The sequence below is a fragment of the Nematolebias whitei genome, chromosome 17 (genome assembly GCF_014905685.2).
Source record: "Nematolebias whitei isolate Nwh7 chromosome 17, NemWhi1, whole genome shotgun sequence".
NCBI lineage: Eukaryota > Metazoa > Chordata > Actinopteri > Cyprinodontiformes > Rivulidae > Nematolebias > Nematolebias whitei.
Genome location: NC_056514.1, coordinates 22233527 through 22253632, shown reverse-complemented (window position 1 = coordinate 22253632; position 20106 = coordinate 22233527). Strand labels below are relative to the sequence as shown.

Genomic DNA, 20106 nt, shown 5'->3' with positions numbered 1-20106 from the left:
AGTGTCTGGAAGCTTGATAATAGCCAGTAGGCTTCCTTTTGTGTGAGTGTTTCTTGGTCTTTTAGTCTTTGAAGTGGTGATGTTAGCCAGGCTATCTCCTGTCAGTTTTACAGCACGGAGCAGTTCATCACCAGAACAGATTTTATTTCAGTCTCGTGCATATTTGTCTGTTTAAGTCTTGCCCTGCTGTGATGCGTATGGTTGCACTAGCCTGACTTAAGACTTAAGTGCACTTGTGGCTTGCCATGCAAAGTGAATTTAAGCAGCCTCGTAACAAATACGTCACACTTGAACTTAATTAAATCACTAATACTCTGGCTCAGAACTGAAGAACACTTTGATAGTTTAAATTATTAAGATGCTTGGGTTCACCTTACAAATGAAAGGATGTACAGCAAAATGTTTACAAGAGAATCAAGAGAAAAAAGCAAAAAGATCTAGGGGTGTTTTGGATGTGTCCTGAGATAAGCACATGCATTTAAATGTAGACAGTAAGTGAGTCGACATATTAATATAAAAGTAAAAAGATTGTTGACTGTCAACATTATATTCAAGGTTAGGAACTGATTTGACCTTTACTGTTTAAACACAAGTGTGGTTTCACGTCTGTTTTTCCTTGTTATGCTTGATGCTCTTTGCTGTTTATTCCCTCACCTGGGACTGGTCTGACTACATGCCAGGCTGCACCATCTGAGTAATGGTTCGCATTTCACTTTCCTACCAAACTACAAAATATTTGTAACAAAAACCATCTCCTTTTTTCTGCATTGCTGATTTCTGTGCCTAAATCCCCAATCAAAGCATTACTCTCCACTATTACTGTCCAGTCTAGGATAAATGAATTATATTATCACTGTATTTGACTTATTAGTTTCTCTGGTGAGTCTTTTCTGGGCTATGGATGAGCTCTGGCCTCAACATTTCCAGTGTTTATGTTGCAAACATATCAAGGGAAACTCCAAGCAAAAGTGAGTCAGTTCTATCAGTGTTTGTAAGATTTTAAAAAATCCATCCAATATCTTCCACTTGTTCTGGAGTTGGGTTGCAGGGGCAGCAGCTTAAGCAGGGAGGAGCAGACATCTTTTTCCCCAGTTACCTCCTAGAAGGACCTCAAGATTTTCCCAGACCAGCCAAGAGACATAGTGTCTCCAGTGTATCCTAGGTCTTCCCCGAGGTCTCCTTCCAGTTGGACATTCTCAGAGCACCTCCTTAGGGAGGTGCCCAGGGTGCATCCTTACCAGATGCTTGAACCGCCTCAAATGGCTCCTCTCCATGTGGAGGAGCAGCAGTTCTACTCAGTCTTTCCCAGATAACTAAACTTCTCACCCCATCTTTAAGGGAGAGTCCAGCTACCCTGCAGAGGAAACTCATTTCAACCACCTGTATCCACAATCTCGTTCTTTTGGTCACTATCCAGAGCTCGTGACCATAGGTGAGGGTAGGAACGTAGATCGACTGGTAAACGGAGAGCTTCACTTTACAGCTCAGTTTCCTCTTGACCGCAATGGACCAGCACAGAGTCCGCAATACTTCAGATGCAATACCAGTCTTTTTGTCAATCTAAAGCCCTCAGTATACTCCCGCGTACGTCCGTATGCGGAGGTACACGTGTACCCCCGCAGGACATGTCCGTGCAAAGCTCAATTTTTACGACCGTGTAAGCGTACTCTGTGTCGCACAATAAACTGCCCAGCGACGGACTGTTTTGTACGCAACACCAATGGATTAAATTCCCTTTCTTCATCTCTGATCTGGCCTTTTCTTTTGTTTGTTTGTTTTTTTGCCAAAAGGCAAGCAATCTCTTCCTCCTCCGTTGATGCCATGACTGAAATGGTGAGAAATGAAAGAATTTGTCACAAACTAATTAAACTCGGGTCCAGCGTGGCTGCGGGAGGGTCTGGAGATTTCCTGGTGGGCTGGTCTGATGTGTGGACTGCAGGACCATTGCTCTCTGTTTTTTTATGTTTTAGATCTTTTTATTAACAACATATAAACACAGAACACCGCTGCAGCTGAGGCTGCCAGCACTCGTTTTTTTTTTTTCCGACCTGTCAAATCAATCCAGTAGGCTTGTCAGCAAATGACCAATCGGTGACCTCAATTTGTCCCGAAGGTAAACGCTCCTTGTCTGTGGAGCTGCTCTGCAGCTGCTCAGGGTGGACGCTCGAGTATGAAGTCAGAACCCTCTGTGTACAGTACGCACGTACGTACGTGTGTATGGACGTACGCGGGAGTATACTGGGGGCTTTATGCTCTATTCTTCCCTCACTCGTGAACAAAACCCAAAGATACTTGAACTCCTCCACCTGAGGCAGAACTTCACCCTCAACCTAGAGAGCAATCTACCTTTTTTCCGACTGAGGACCATGGCCTCAGATTTGGAGGTGCTGATTCTCATCCCAGCCACTTCACACTCGGCTGCAAACCACTTCATTTAGAGCTGAAGATCACGGCACGCTGATGCCAACAGCACCACATCATCTGCAAATAGCAGAGATGGAATCCTGAGACCACCGAACCGGACTCCCTCCCCGCTTTTTTTTATTTTCAGTGAATTACACAATAGGCAGGCTTGTGTGATGCTGAATGTTGATCAGAGGAGTTTGGCCTGGTGAGAGCTGCTGAAAGCCTAAAAAGCTCTGTCCTCGCTGCTCTCTGCCTCTGTCTCTCTGTCCACAGGCCTGCTATTGTTTTGCTCCATGCCTCAGCTTGACAGGACTCCAGAAGCTAGCCATTGTATTTAATTACAGGTCGTTGGCCCCCTCACAGACTCTTGTCCTTGTGTCCTAGATTTCCACGGGTGCTCTCATTAAGAGAGTGTGCATTCTGTGTATTTGTGTTTTTTTTTTGTTAATGGCTGTGTGAAAGCCTATAGCCGACATCTAGATCTTGGCTTAAAGGCCATTTTTATTTGTTTGGTTGGGTAGTGTGTTTGTTTTTTCTTTTTTTATATAAAATGTTATCACAAAGAGCTCTACAATCATTCATATCACACAGAAAAGTGAGGAGAACTGAATGGATTTTTGCTAATGAGAAAATGTGCCATGTTATGTAAGGGCAGCCCTGTTTAGGCTTAATTTGTTTGACATGAGTGTAGTGACTGCATCGCCCAGTAGCATGGGCAACAATGGATCATAATGACACCGACATAGTGGCGATAAGCAGCAAATCTTCCCACCCGTATCCACAATGTGCACACTTTCTCGGGTTTGCTACGAATGAATCCTCAATTGTGCAAAATCAACTTTTATTTTCCGCCTAGAAAAATAAACTTCTTATTTGACTTGATTAATTTCAAACTCACACATTCTACATAAATATGCTCTTGAAATATTAAGGAAGTTTGTCAGTGTTTTTTTATTCCTAAAGCAAAATTTGTCAGACATTGTTGACTGTTTTGCTTAGGGCCTGCTGCACCTTTCATTTAAAACACCCCCCAATGGGTTTTGTAGATGCAAAAAATGACAAAAGATGTTTAGAGGTTCTTAGTAACATGTCTGTAATGTACCTTCTTAAAATAAGGCTAACCCAAATGCTGGTTACACAAGCTTTAAAGTATAGATTAACATTGTCAGATACTAGAAACCCACATTGGGAACAAGCTGTTTACTGACCTAATTTGGTACACAATAATTATGGTTTTATTTTGTTTCAGGAAGCTTTGAATTACAGTCGCATTAGCCGTTTTTTTTTTCTGTAAGTTATTAGCAGAGACTTGCACAAAACACACACACAAAAAGTAAAATTTACTTTTGTGTTCTTAAGGGTAAAACACTTCATTATTGCTTATTTGTGTTAGGTGTGCAGACCAAGTGCTACTGAAGATTTAACGAGTCTCCGTTCTGTCATAAAAGGACTGTTTAACCATACAATAAACTTTCCCTGTGAAAAACTCAGTGACTAATGTTGGATGTGAATCATGACATTGTTTAGAAATGAACAGAAGTGGCATAAAAACATTGATTTATCTTAGTTTATATGGGTTTTAGTCTTTGTAGCAGTAGGCATGAATTGCCAAGTTAATTTAAACATGCCTAACAGAAGTATTTGATGCCTGTTGCTCACCACATGCACAAAGGTAGACGGTCCTCACCCTAGTTGGACATGGATTTCTAACATAAGATGTAAGACCAAGTATTAATTGAGGAAATGCATATCGCCCACTGCCTTTCATGCCAGTGTTTTAAGCTAAAATCATCTTGTGATAGAAAACCTTGAAGATAATGTTATGTGCAATATTGTGCAATACTGCAAGACTCAGTAGGAGTTTTGAACTCCCAGCTACAACATCAGAGTTTAGTTCAGTGTCTGTAAAACTGACCGTGTTCTAGATATTCTTGTGTTAGCGAGGCCTGTCACGATAAACAATAAATCAGTTAATTGCATGATGAATGAAAATTATCAACCTCATTTTCATTTATCGGCTTTATCGTTTCTTCGTCTCTCTCTTTCTACTGAAGACACTGGATGACAAAAGGCTAAACTCCGGTGCTCTTCACTGACCCTTTCTCTTTTCTCTTTAAAATCTGTGTTAACCGTCCAAGATTGTGCTTTTGGATCGTTAAAAGCAGCTAAGCTATGAGCTAAGCTAAAAGGCCGACCTCGGGAATAAACCTCCATCTTGTCAAGCTCCAAAATTCACGGTTGAAACCCATGCCTTCGTGTAAAAAGTAGTTTTTTTTTCTGCAAAAAGAAGCTGAGAACTTGTTTACTGATTTTTTTTTTATTAAAAGCTTTGTGTGAAAAATGCTATGCTAAAGAGCTCAAATCACCGAATGTCTGCCATGTCACCATGGCAGCCCATGTCACATCAAGGGCCCTCCTTCCCATTTTTCTTAAAGAGACAACTGCTCAACTATCCATCCTTTGGTTCAAACAGTCTTATACTGCCATCAGGTGGTCAAAAAAGGTGCTACACTCCAAACAAATCAACATTTCTTCTAAAATTTGACAATTAATTATAGTTAAATTTCAATTAATATTTTCGTTTATCGCAATAATTTCTGAGGCAATTCATCGCCCAGCAAAATTTGCTATTGTGACAGGCCTAGTGTTAGCTAAAGTTAATTTGTTGTGGCAGCCATCTTCAGTTGGATTTACTCCCAAAGTTAATCAATTGTGGATGTACGTTTAATTAATACATTCTGGGAGTGGCATTAAAACTCATCGAGTGGTTTATGAAATAGTTTGCTGACAGATAAGGAGGATTGATTCAAACAGCTAAAGCCAGAATTGTATTCAAAGATCACATGCAATGACTAGAACCTGGAGTAATGTTTTATGAATGATTCTTGGATACAAACACAAATGTTAGCACATTATCTGTAAAATGGGGTAAATTATAGCCATCTTTGTGTTCTCCAAGGTTATTTGCTTGTGGTGTCCAAAACTTTTTATCAGTTTTACTTATGGATTCAAGGAATATTTCCCGGAAGCTTCATTATAATCCATCCACATATGGAGATTTTTTGTTGACAGTGAACCTTGACTTCAAATAGTTAATGTAAAGGTTTTAGATAAAAGATCTTGTACAGTATGTTAGTGCTCAGAATTTGTTCAAGTGTCCGTCATACCAAATTATACCTATACCTTTTATCGTACCAAATCATGGCTAACTGAGTTAATGCCATTTTATATGTTTTCATTATTAAGGTTTGTTGACTGTGGCAGCCATCTTCATTGGGATTACTCCAAAAAATAATAAGGTGATGTACATGCAAGGATTTACCAGTATATAATAACACTGATTTTGAGTGCTAGTAAACAATCATTACTAGTATGTTTTTGATACCATGCTAAAGGGTCCCTCTGTTCTACAGACTGATCCAAGAAAATTCTTTATAGGAGATTATAGACTTATTTTGTCAAAGAGGGAAGTTTTTGTCCTGTGGTTATGCATCTTCTAATTGATTTAAGAGCTGTGTTTTGCAACAGAGATGATATTGAGGTCAAAGTCCAACACGTATTACATGAAGACAGGTTATGTTCCCATAATCCCTACCCATATGCTGTTTGCTTTGTCAATGTAACCTCTGCTGGATCAAGATAGTGTCTTTAACCTTCTGTGTGCTGATGTGGTGCTGAAAGTATAAATGATAAACATGGTTTGGGATGAATGCAACACAAAGTCTCACCTCAACTGCTCTGAGCGAGTCTGCTGCTGTATACGATTGATCTTGTAGTCAATGGAAGCAATGCAAGCCCAAAAGAACTGCTGAATTTTTAACGCTGAGGCAGAATCTCAGGTTTTTTATCAAAGGAGAAAATAAATCTTTGAACCCCATTGCAGCTACTTGCTGTTACACACGTACACGCAAGTACGTCATCAGAGGTATAATATATATTGCTGCATTCAGTGGTGCTTTGTGTTGATAAAAAACATATTAGGGAATCTTTCCAGTGGCTGATTTGAAAACACCTGATAAGGAAGTTGTCCTTGTTTTTTATAAGCTGATTTTTTATGGCACATGGCCTCGAAGTGCTGATTTGTATTGGATGTAGTTAGGCGTATCTGCCTGCCCTGGGTTGCCTAATGTTTTTTGTGGATGTGTGTACTCATGAGATTATGTTTATCCCACTGGTATTGATTAATGCTGAGCATCTGTCAGGGTTCCATCTGATAGTGTTTGCTAACCCGCTCTTGTTGCTCTCCCTTTCTGCAGCAATAGAAACCCAGAGTACCAGTTCAGAGGAGATAGTGCCAAGCCCGCCCTCGCCTCCCCCGCCACCCCGCGTCTACAAGCCCTGCTTTGTGTGCCAGGACAAGTCCTCAGGGTACCACTATGGTGTCAGCGCCTGTGAAGGCTGCAAGGTAAGACTCCCGGCCTTCCTCTGAATCTGCCAAGCAAGCAACATTTTCATAAGTCTTACAACCTTCCTGTGATTTGCACCAGAGGGGAAAAAAAAACATATTCACATAGTTGAATGATGTTGATAGAAGACAAGTTTTTTTTGCTTTTGTTGTATATTTTTCAGGGTTTAATGCTTAATTTAGAAAAAGAAAAAAAGTCAGAATTGCTTTATGTGGAAAACGAGCGACTACCATTCTCACGTGATTTGTTGCGAGAAGCTTGCAGTGGCCTCCATCACCACCCATGCATTATGAAAGCAGATCTCTGTGTCATGGACATACCTCTTATCACAGACGGTATGTATAACTTCGTCGTCTGTGCAGTTTTTTTTTTTTTTCTTGGATGTCGTTGCTCCTCATATCAGCTTTGCTGACAAGTCCACATTGACCGTCTATTATCAATACGGCCCTGTTGCACAGGTGCTGAAGAGGCCATAGCCCCCATCTGCTCTGTTATCAGCTGAAAGTTGCCATGCACACATACATGTTCTCTTGTTGGTGTGAACACAGACTCCTTTATCTTGCTGCTTCCAAGGCAAAGGAGCCAGAGTTGTGTAAGCTCGAAGAAAGATGATGGGGAGGGATCTGTTAATGAAATGTTACTAGCTGATTTCAGCCTACTAGCTTTGTGATGGCAGTATTTCAGGAACTAATACTATAGTTGTTATTATCTGTACACAGTACCAACACTTCATAAGCTTTGTGTCACTGTTTATATCTTACCACCACTTTTCATAAACCTGCTGGTATGCAGGTTTCAGTTTCACCAATTGTCAGCTACAGCCAGATCTTCTAAACTTGGATTGTTACTGTGAGTAAACAGTTTATCTATTGGTTTGAGCTTTAAGTATTGCCCATACAAGATGTGACTGCTTAACATGAGAGTGGAGCAGCACGTCTAGGTTAGCGTTTGTGTAGTATTCCCATCTCATTTTAGAGGGAAACAACTCCTCTACTTTGACTGGCAGTGAATTAAACACTGAACTTTTTTGTGTTTGCTAAGAAAACTACTTCATGCAGGACTACAGCTGTCCTTTTATATTTTTAAATGGCTTGTTAGAAATATAAATATAAATATTGAATATTTCTGCTGATCCATCACCAACGTTGTAGAAAAACTTTGTCAACTTTTGGACACGTCATCAGATTGGATGAATGGCAGCACCCATTTTTAAACGGGTGCCACACTTTTTTTCAAAGATTGTTTAGTAAAAATGCGTTTGTTTTCCCGTTGCTGAAGTTTCTGACAAACTACAATGACATCAGCAAGATGGAGTAGAGCACTAGCAACTCTAGAGGGGAAGTGGAAATGCAAATAAAATGATTCAAAGACGGGAAAGAATGCAAGGAGTGACATGGATGAGGTGAAGGAGAAAATTGTGATTTGGGAGGAAGAATGGGGTGGGGGTGCAGTTGGAGGGGTCAGGAAGTTTAGGTGGACAGGGCATGGGGTCCAAGGCTGAGCTTACTGACACAGAGACTGTTTCAGAACATAAAGGTGTGGAGGGGAAGTGTAGGAAAAGATCGCTTAGTGGGAAAATCACAGAGCAGGATTGAATTTAGTCACCTTTTACAAATAATTCTTTAAGTGAACCATGAAACTTAACATACTGTACAAAATGCAATGCATCAGTCAACAAAGAAACCAGTCAAACTCTGTACATTTTAATTTTAATGAACAGCACTGGTGTATGAAACTGTAACACATACACATAAATGAGATGGAAAATACACCAAGGTGTCATCAGTATATTTTTGTACATTACATCTAGGGCTGGACGATATGGCCAAAACTTTTATCACGATATATTTCTTAATTTCGGTCGATAACAATATAATTCGATATCAATATAAACAATAGAAAAGTCTCAGAAAAACTGCACAAACTGTACAAATACATTAATGTTCACCTTTTATTTGTATTTAGCCTTAAAAAAAATTGAAATCACCATCAAATAAACATAAAATTCTCAACTTTGTCAACATTAATAGTTTTAACTTTAAACAACATAACACACACATCTTGCTGCATGTGTTTCTCTTGATGCAGCTGGGGGTGATGTTTCAGGGACACGCTGGCTCAAACTTTTATTGTGCTTCATCTTCTGACTCTCAGCATATTCTATCGAGTGGAACAAGTTAGATGTGTTCCCAGCGCTTGTTGGAACGGCTCTCCGTCACATTTTGCAGCACACTGACTGAAACCTGCAGTTTATCAGATCTTAGAACGCAGAACCACTTCCACACCGATGAATTAGTCTTTCTTCTCTTATCAGTGATGTCATCTGTTTTCTCTTCGCTTGTGAAAGTTTGTTCAGTCACATTCTGACGGTCATGGGAACTCATTTTGAAGCGAAAACTTAACGCGCGTTGGAGATTAGCCTAGCCTGCTACCGCTAACACCTTCTGGACTCGATCTGCATAACATCTACGTCACCACGCACTGACGTAGTTGTGTCGTGGCTTTTTCTGTCCGGGCTGAAACTGAAGTGTCCGCTTCAACCCGAGCAGAAAAAGCAATGCGTCAGTGAAACGCTTAAAACTCATATCATCGTTATTGAATAAAAGTGTATTGTGACATATATCAATATTGAATTATTGTCCAGCCCCATCATTCATTGTGACATGGAGAAATGAACCCTGAATACCTGAAAAGATGGGTATTTGATTCAGTAGGATATTATTTTATTGCACCATTATTGTAAAACAATATACAGTAGTCCCTCGCTACTTTGTTCGTTTATCGCGGATTCGCTGTATCGCGGTTTTTCAAAATAAGATTGGACATGACACACAATTGACTGATTGCTGGATGAGCCGCACGATCGACATGAATGTTTTATTTAAAATAAATTATATTAAACTATTTAGAACCTCCTGCGCCTCTGTGCAGCCCACACTGCAGGATAAACTTCCTCCTGCAGAGGATCAGCTGATCTGCGTGCAGAGAGGAGAAGTGGGCGTGGCCAAGTGAGCTTGCAGGTAGCTGAGAGGCACAGAGAGGGAAATCATGACATTCTGTGCTCTTTTAGAGCGTTTAGAGTTAAGAAACATTGTTTAAAATATTGCAAGAGTGTGGGAAGAGTTTAAAACACCTTCATTTCTATCTATATATAATTACTAAAATAAACTACTACTTACTACTTGTACTAATATTCCTACTTCGCGTTTTTTCACTTATCGCGGGGCTTCAGGTTACGGATCCCCCGCGATAAACGAGGGACTACCGTAACACTTAATTTTAAAACTATCATACAAGTGACTTAAAATGGAAAATGTAGTACGTTTGCCTGAACTTTGTTTAGTAACTGTGCTTCTGTAGCTATGGGTGTTCTGCTACTTTTAAATGAATTGGGATATTTATGAGATTATTTGCTGGAATTTATTCTTAAGCCTATTATTTGGCGCAGTGAGCAACTAAGCTAAATGCAAACTGTGTCATAGTTGTAGTCTTGTTTGTGTTTGCAGTTTCTCAATGTGTCAGTAGTGTGTGACATTGCCTTTGTTGCACATATATTGTCGAACAAGGTCTATTGCTTTGACTTTTGTAAATATTTCTTGTAATTACTTGTGACAATTTGTTATTCTAGCTGTGCAACTATTCCATTAGGCAGATCTATACCAATCCTGAGCAGCGTTGAGAAAGTGAGACGTTTTTGTGTACACTGAGGCTACAGGAGACATTTGAAATCAACAACAACAAAAAAAGGAAAACCGTCCTCCAGTTCAGCTCGTTCTTACCTGTGAGCCAACTTCCTTCCCACTCAATATCTGCAGCGCTAACTTAAAAAATTCAGGATGCCTTTACCGTATCTCTGACTTCAGAGAAGGCTCGGTATAGCATGCTCAATAATTCACGACTACAGGCATGTGAATGTATATAGTACCTCATCTGAGACTGGGGTAAGTTGGGGGTGAGCAGCGTCGGATTTGCTGCAGCATGCCAAACTACAAAGGCATTTCCTGGGGGCTGCAGTGAACTGAGGAAGCACGGGGCGCATGTGGAGCTCTGCTACTTGGAGACAGCTCATTCGCCTGTTGTTGAAGTTCTGCCGCTCGCACATACTTATGAGGAAGGCACTTTTTGCCTGCAGATATTAACACTTAAGCGTTAAATATGCATGCCCGCCCCCTCATGTTTATGTTTTTACCTTGAAGGCACAGCTGTGTGGAGGTTCCTACTACTCGCTGCAGTGCGAGAAAAGAAAAAAAAAACATTTCCAAAAATTTCTATTGATGCTTCTTACCCAGAAACCCCACGTTTGATATGTCACGTAGATGTTTTTGTTGTTTTTTTTAACCAAGCATATTTTTACTTTTATTTTTTCCTACAAAGGTGTGGTTTGCTGTATTAGCTTCTTGTTATAAGAGTCTGTGATAGGCACAGTGGCATACACACACACACACACACACACACGTGGACGCAGTAGGAGGCTGGGAATGCACTCTTAATCTGGAAACAGCAGGAAAGTCATGTAAGACAGAACTGCTGTGTTTCGCTGCGAACTCGACGGCCCCACACTCCTCCCTACTTAATATCACCACACAACTCTCAAAACTGCACCAGGCTCATAACTCACAGATCGTCAGTACTAAGATGAGGAGCACATGACAAATGTAACCGCAAATGTCTTGTTACAGCCATCCCTACACCCTTCCAGCCCCACGCTTCTCAGCGCTCTCACCTCCTGCGATCTCTGCAGGGTGGCTGACAGGCCCGCCGAGGGCTCTTGTCGCCGGTTGGATTAAGCGCTGATACAAAAAGAGGCTTAAGGACTGCAGGAAGCAATGACTCCAACAAAAAAAGAAGAAGAAGAAGAAAGAGGTGGGTGGGGAAGGGGCAGGGAGAACTGACTGGCCCACAAGCCGGCGGCAGCACCCAATCAGGAGATGCTACGAGGGGGCACCTGCGCCTCATGTATTTGGGAGGGAGAGGGTCAATCCCCTTATGACATCCAGGTCAGGGTCGGTCACGGCACTGTCGGATCAAAGCGGAGATGATATTCACGCACACAAAGAGCACAGACTAATCCTTTCGCATCAGCAGCCACAAATAAAATTAAAACTACGAGCCTTGTTGTCTTCACACTGTGCTAGGTGCTCGTCCGGTAGTCGCAGATAGAAAACTCTATTTTTCTGTGCCTGAAGTGATTCAAAAACACGTGTATGTTATTTTAACAGTGGACTCTTTTACTCTTCTTAAGCGTTTTTGTTGTGAAAACTGTCCGATGTAAAAATATTACTGAGAAACATGAGATTGATGGAGGTATAAGCTTTGAAACATACAGTCTTGTATATTTGACATTACAACGGGATGATGGTATTGCCTTGCTCAAACAGATGAGAACTTAGACAGTCCACACTTCCTTTTTATACTTCATCAAAAGTTGGATTCACTTCCACTCTGCGGTGGTGGATGGGAGATATGAAAGAAGGCTGGTGATCCGGGAAGGGCAAATTGCAGGCTTATGTTCACCAGCCATCTGTCGGCTAGAAGAGCTAATCCACCGGTGCTGGATAGGGCTGCCTCCATGTCTAATGGTTGCCATCCACCATCCTGCCCACCAAAACATCATCCACTGCCTTAACATCCATCCTGACACTGACCTGTACTGCAGTTGTCCACATCGCTGCTTGCTGAGCACTCACCCAGTTGATTTGCATTAACCTCTTTTTATCTTTTTGGCACACATAAAATGTTTAGGTGGTGGGACCGCAGGCGTTAAGGGTGATTTTTTTTTAAATTAGTCCCATGGTGTTAAGGAAAATATAAGTTGGAATGTAATCAACTGTTTTGTCATTGTTTTCTCAGACCTGGACAGGATTTGAACAGCTTCTAGAGTCCGATCAGAGGCAAATATTTGATTTAGTTTTGAGCATTTTTGAGCTTCTTGTTGCAGTTCTTGGAGAGAAAATCTAAATTATTACTGCGCCATGTGTTTTATCAGTATCAACGCTGAATATAAATAGTCAAGTCAAGTCAAATTTATTTATAAAGCACATTTAAAATCAGCAGCTGTTACCAAAGCAGTAAAAATCCATGGCAGAAATTTAATGAGAAATAAATAAATAAATAATTTAAAGCATACAAACACAAAGTAATAAAACTATATATAATAATCTATATATTTAATGTCAATATATTTTAAATGCAAATATTATGCTACAACAATATTTCGTTTAGGCTTGGTGAACAACAACAGACTATTTACTCGTTTAAGTCTTATAAAATCAAAGTAATTAAGGGGAATGGGGATTAACTGTATGGATCTAATGCTAAACTGGTTATATGACTTGTTTTAAACTTTCTGAAATAAGCTACATTTATTAATTGTCTCTTTTTGTCCCAAAAACCTTTAAAGGGTAAGTCTAGTGATGTTTTATCAAACAGTTGTCAATAGTTATAGCTTTGTAAGAGGTAAATGGACTGTACAGTAGTCCCTCTCTACATCTCGGTTTGTTTATTGCGGACACGCTCTATCGCGGTTTTTCAAAATAAGACTGGACATGACACACAATTGGCTGATTGATGGATGAGCCACATGATTGGCATGAAATTTTTATTTAAAATAATTTTTTTTAAATTGTTTAGCACCAGTTGCACCTTTTTGCAGCCCACAGCTGCAGAAAAAGCTTTCTCGTGCAGAGCAGAGAAGTGGGTGTGGCCGAGAGCGCTGGCAAGGTGGCTGAGAGCAGCGGAGGCAGAGAGCTGCAATCATGACATTCTGTGCTCTTTTAGAGCGTTTAGAGTTTAGAAACATTGTTAAGAATATTGCAAGAGTGTGGGTGTATATATATATATATATATATATATATATACTAAAATAAACAGCTACTTACTACATGTACTACTATTCCTACTTTGCGATTTTTCACTTATCGTGGGGCTTCAGGGTACGGATCCCCCGCGATAAATGAGGGACTACTGTACTTTTTTCCCACCTTTTTATTTCATCAAGCTACTCAAAGCTCTTTACAACACAATCTGTGTCCTCATTTACCCATTCATACAGCACTAGATCTGTACAAAGAATAATCAGTGATTTATCACATTCATACACCAGTGGGACACACATCGGAGGCAATGAGGGATTCAGTGTCTTGCCCAGGGGCACTTCAGCATGTGACTGCTGCTGGTGGAATTGAACCCCCAGCTCTTACATTGGAGGACGACTTCTCTAACCACTCAGCCACAGCCGCCCAAGGTGGCATCAGTCATAGAGCACAGAGTATAGAAAGAAGTCCAGAAGTCTTTGTTCAGGTTAATGGCTAACCAAGCAAGAGTCTGTATTTTATTGTTTTTCAGGCTTATACATAAACTCTTTCTCAAAAACAGCGTGTTTGTGTGAACGCTTGCTACAGTAGCTAATGTTAGATCTCCACACCATTTGTTCAGTTCATCGCGGTTTTCCTAATGGAACAACTCATACGTATGAGAAGTAGTTGTTCGGTTAAGAAAACGGCAACAAACTAAACAAAATGTGTCGCATAACTGTGTAAAGGTTTATTATAGCTAATGTAGCATTATTTACACCATTGTTTTATTTTAGAAAGAGTTGTTTATAAGCCTCAATAACAATTAAAAAAAGCACTTGCTTGGCTAGCCAACAGCGTAGACTGGACAAAGATGAGCAAAGACCAAACAAGTGATTTGTACTGATACTCAGGTGAGTCCTGGGAGATGTCAGTCCCTGCCGCCGGGGTAAATAGAGCGAACAGTATGTTACAAATTAAGCCCCTTAAGGACTTAACAGCTCAGTTCAGTGCCTTTTAACTGCAGCTTGGTGGTATATGTTTATTTTGCATGACCTTTTTTTTAAAGTGACTTTTTGGGCATTTCAAGCTATAAACGTTGAAACTACAGCGGAGAAACAATGCTATGTATGCGTTTGTGGCAAAGCAGAAACAAAAGTAGGCGATGAAAGAAATGAACTACGTATAAAAATTACTTTAGCCGCTTATGTCTTTACCTCTACAGTAGCATTCCTCTTAAACACCCATAACACTATTTCCTTCTTCGTTTTTGTCGTCACGCAGGGCTTCTTTCGGAGAAGCATCCAGAAGAACATGGTGTACACTTGTCACCGAGAGAAGAACTGCATCATCAACAAAGTCACCCGCAATCGCTGCCAGTACTGTCGGCTACAGAAGTGCCTGGAAGTCGGGATGTCTAAAGAGTGTAAGTATAAAATTCCACTTGCTGCCCGAGCCAAGCACAAGATCTCTTCCTGGCTCTCTAATCCTGAAGGGGGTTAGTTAGTGTGTTGTTGCTCCAGAAAGCCTCGTCTCAACAGCTAACGTTGCACAAGCAATCAGTGTTTGTTACTCGCTCATCTCAGCCCTGGCACAGATTCAGGTGGAAAATTTCATGCTGCGCTCATTGATCTGCCAGTTCAGTGTATGTGCTCCCACCGAAAACTTACAGGTTTTTTAACGTGAAAACGTTGGGACAGCTGGTGTTTTATCAAAATTAATGAGCATCCTAGCTGCTGATAATTCTTGTCGTATTTTAAATACAGCCTTGTATTGTTTGCAAGCGCTATTAAAGGCCTCGCATTCTTTTGAAGGAATACGTGTCACCTGCAGCTTTTCATGCCGGAGCTTTAGACTAACGTCACCTTGTGTTTAGAACTGAGAGGCGTAGCTGTTTCAAACATTTTGGTTGATGAGCTTCGTTTAGTTCAGAGATTTTCCTGGAAGACGGCCTCAGTTTATAATTGAGGGAAAGGGCTGCCGTGTTGCGGACTGGCAGCAACAGTCAGGGTGTCGCCAGGCTTGGCAGCCTCCTGTGATGAATATGTTCTCACCTGCAGAGAGTGAAAGAGCAGGCGTCTGCTCCCATCATCGCATCCTGGGGGGTATGGAGGGGTGTGTGTGAATACATATTCACATGAGTAGTCAGACTTGATAAAGTAATTGGTTGAGGTGTGACCACAAAGAGCTCAGAAGCCAGGAGGGGCTTTTACCTCCACCTGTCCACATGACTCGCTGTTTCCACATGCTCCACCACCAACGTGTGTGTGTGTGTGTGTGTGCATGGGGCACATTTGTTGTAGTAACTACTAATAAATGCCAAGTAAAAGTAAAAATCAATAGACACCAAGTGCACACACCTGTTTAAACACATGCATCCTCTGTTGCATTCTTCTTGTGCCTTCTGTCTTCTCGGCGCTGTTCACCTCATCTTTCTGCCACAGCGAGCGCACGGAGCACTCCCCACGCCACAGCACCGTGGCTTACAGTAAAAGAAGTTATCCTCTGAGCTCCTTACCTTTGAACGGGGCCATTAATCATGGGTAGATGGATCACAGCAGTCCTCCTTCACACACAGCTGAGGTGCACAGCAGAGGGCGGAGTTAGAGGGACACCTAGTGATCGTTGTGTGGTACTTCACAGGACATGCTTTTGTGAAGTGACTGGGAAATTTTAATGTAGGTTTATAGCTTCCCACTCTGCTTTGTTGAGCTGCTCCCCCTATTTTTTTATTTTTTGGTCAGTGGTAATTTTTGTGCAGAATGTGCAGATTGCTCGCCCTCTGGTCACAGAAGTGACTTTAGCCAACTAAGGTGGCCAAAGTGCCGGGGGAGCGGCTGACCATCTGGGCCCAGCAGGGCCTCTCTGTGCCTCCGACACTGACACTGGAAGTCACACACTCATCAGAACACCCCACTCATGCATAATTATGTGCTCATGCCAAAATTATGCGCATGCAAGGTGACGACACATAAGTGATATGAATAAGAAGGCATGTTTAGAGACACACCTCTCATCTTTGTGCCATACAGACACACACACACACAGAAGATGGACCCCCCCGGTAGTGCCAAAGGGCGTCTTGGTGACCTTGTGTCTGCTGGCAGGCAGCTCCAGACGACAGCGCCAGGACTGCTGCCAGGTGGCAGTGCCAAGCAAGACGGCATCAGAGGGAGGGGTGGTGCTCGGAAATGACTCTTAGCCCATTTATTATTACTCTTGCTAATTATGGACTAAACAAAGGTTGAATATTATAAAGTTTGTATGTGATTTATTCATATTTAGATGGTTCAGAAAGATTTGACTCATTTATGCACTTTTTTTTTAAATGTTTGCCAAGTGTGGAGACTTGTGTCTGCATCTTTGACTTTTTACTTCTTATGTCTCAAGTAGAGTTTAGGTTTAAATAAATTGAATATTTAGGCCCAATCTACACAGGAACAGTGTTTTGTGAATATTCTAGGGCAGGGCTATTCCACCAAACTGCTCAGGGGCCGGACATCCAGCAGTTATTCTCATTAAGTAAGTTTGTTTTATGATTTTAAATCAAGTTTTATTTAAAAATGAGCCCATAGGTGGGCCGAACTGAGCACAACCGTGGGCCTGATTCAGTCCCCAGGTTGCTAGTTGACTAGACCTGTGCAAGGGGTTCTTTTTATTGTTTCAGCTTTGTGTCCACATGGACGCCACGTTTTAGAAGGCCCAAAATGTTTTCAAACCATGATTCAAGGTGAAAACATTTTCCCACCTTGGTGTTTTTCTTTAGACTGCCAACACTTTTTGTAGGTGATACTAGTAGGCCTGTCACGATAATAAATTTTGTTGGGCTATTAATTGTCTCAGAAATTATTGCGATAAACGATAATATTGTTTAAAAGTTGACAATAATTAGTAATTGTTGTCAAATTTAAGAAGAAATGTGACTGTTTGAACCGAAGGATGGATAGCGAGGGAGTGAGCAGCGTGTCTCTTTAAGAAAAATGAGAGGGAGGCCCCTTGATGTGACATGGGCTGTCTCTCCCTCCTTTTTTTTTTTTTACAGTTCTCAAAATGGCGGACGCTCGGTGTGGTTTGAGCTCTAGCGTAGCGTTTGTCACACAAAGCTTTTAATTTAAAAAAAAGTCAGTAAACAAGTTCTCAGCTTCTTTATGCAGAGAAAAACAACGTGCATTTTGGAGCTTCAACAAGACGGAGGTTTTATACCCTGTGTCGACCTGTTAGCTTAGCTCATAGCTTAGCTGCCTTTAATGATCCAAAAACGCGATTTTGGATCATTAAAACAGATTTTAAAGAGAAAAGTCCCACGTTTTGTCTTAGCTATGATCCTAAGCACGACTCACGTAACGACGACAGATTACATGCTTAACGTTTGTGTTGCAGATAGTTGCTCAGCATGAGCAAAACCATCACAAACCGTATTACTCCACTGAGCAAAGTCTGACACACAATAACATTGCCTCAAATCGATCAGATTCTTATTACACCAAATGATCTACAGGCAGGTTTTCAATCACTTCTTGGAGCTGTCAGCTCTCCTAAAGTGGCTGCACAAAACTACAATAAATATATCAAGAATGCATTTTGAATACTCTGTCCAGCTGTTACTCACTGGATATTAGGCCTGAAACCATCCAGTATGTCACTTGTTTGGGCATAACTGTCCTGCACTGTTGTAGTTTTGTAGTTTAACGTGATAAACTACAAAGATGTTCCACTTCATCATTAGTCCATGCAAAGCTTTTGCTGTTTTCATGTTTTTCTTCAGTTTGTGTAAGGTTTATACACACGCTCCACGCCTTGTTTCCTGTTTCTAATGTATTTTCATGGCAGGATATTTTAAGGATATTTTTAGAAACGACAAAAAAAAAAAAAGATTTTAAAAAGTTTTTTGTTTGTTTTTGTGGGAATGACAGCATTTATGTGTGGATAAATCACCAAATGGAGGACTGTACCAAATGATTTATTTGTACCCAAATCAGTTGTTAGATTTCAGTAAAAATCATTTTTTTCGGTGCCGAGTGGCGTCAGCCTGCAGACGTGCAATAAAACAACACTGAGTTAAAAAGTCTGTATGGCTGTTACTGAAAGAGAAAAGCGGAGAAAGAAACTCCAAACTCTTCTTCATTCTTCTCATGGAGAGTTGAAAACCCATCTGTCTTGTTCAGAGACGGAGGCGATTAGGAAAACCTGCAATGTAAAACATCACTTCAAAATTAAACGCAAATTAATTGAGCAAGAGTTGACACTAAAATCTAACCCGAGGGCACAAAAAATAAATGATCTTTCAATCCAGTGTGCAGACTTTGCAGAATTTAATTACAAACCTCTGATTTAGAGTATAGGATGGGTTTGCTTAAAATGTGAGGAACTCTAAGAAATCGAGTTGTTTGTTAAAATATTTAGATTAAAGGCTGCATTTATATCACAAATTAATTTTGGTAAATTTATTCTCTAAACTTAGTACATTTTAATTCTTGTGTATAGTATAGTCTCTCGATACTTCGCGGTTTGTTTTTCGCAGACTCGCTCCATCGCAGGTTTTTTAAGTAAGATTGGACATGACACACAAATGGCAGATTGATGAATGAGCCGCAAGATCTGAATTATTATTTTATTTTAAATAAACTATTTTAAATTATTTAGCTCCTGCTGCACCTGTATGCCGCCCACAGCTGCCCTCCTGCAGCCTGTCATGATCTCTGCTCTGCAGCAGAGAAGTGGGCGTGGCCAAGAGCAGTGGCAGAATCACGTCATGCTGTGCTCTTTTAGAGTGTTTAGAGTTTAGAAACATTGTTTAGAATATTGTAAGTGTGGGAAGGGTTTAAAACACACACACACACACACACATATATATAAATACCGTATTTTCTGCCGTACACATTGCACCGTATAAGCTGCATCAGTCCAAATACGTCTAATAAAGTGGAAAATTCCATAAATATGTCACTTCGCCGTATAAGTTGCATCTATTATGTGTCACCACTGACAACTCGGAAATGTGGACCGTGTTGTGCCAAAAATTGATTGGCTGCCAAATGGCGACTGCAGGAGCGTGCACGGGAGGGTTTGTTAAATATTTAACAAGATTAACACTTAAAAACGATTATTTGTTTGCTTGAAATTATAGTAAAGGTGTGTCTCAGTTTAACTTTTACTTAATAAATGCACTTTAATGGTCAAATTATCTGCATTTCACCGGGGCTGACTTGACGGTTGCTCCAGGCGAGCTGGATGAAGGTGGCAGACTGTGGCAAGCCGATTGTGTCATTAATAGCTATGTTTACCTATTACATGACATAACAGCATGCCATACTGCTCGAGTGCCATCTAGTGGCTGAAAATGGTAGTGTTCAATATTTTCAATGTTAGAATGAATGAAAACGGTCATATCTCAGGCAAAAATTTGTTTATAAATATGGCACAAAAATCCATAAATACATTTTTTTTGGAGTATAAGTTGCAGTGCGTGCAAATTATGCAAAAAAAACATGACTTATAGGCGG

At 40.7% G+C, this 20106-nt stretch overlaps 1 protein-coding gene across 2 annotated transcripts in view; it reads left to right on the top strand.

The window, feature by feature from the left end:
* Positions 1–20106, top strand: part of raraa (retinoic acid receptor, alpha a) — a 111276-nt gene that overhangs the window by 84153 nt on the left and 7017 nt on the right. For both annotated transcript variants that reach the window (XM_037691366.1, XM_037691365.1), the window contains exons 2-3: positions 6663–6811; positions 14888–15029. In XM_037691366.1, the coding sequence (XP_037547294.1) occupies positions 6663–6811; positions 14888–15029 (291 nt within the window). The remainder of the gene's footprint in view (positions 1–6662; positions 6812–14887; positions 15030–20106) is intronic.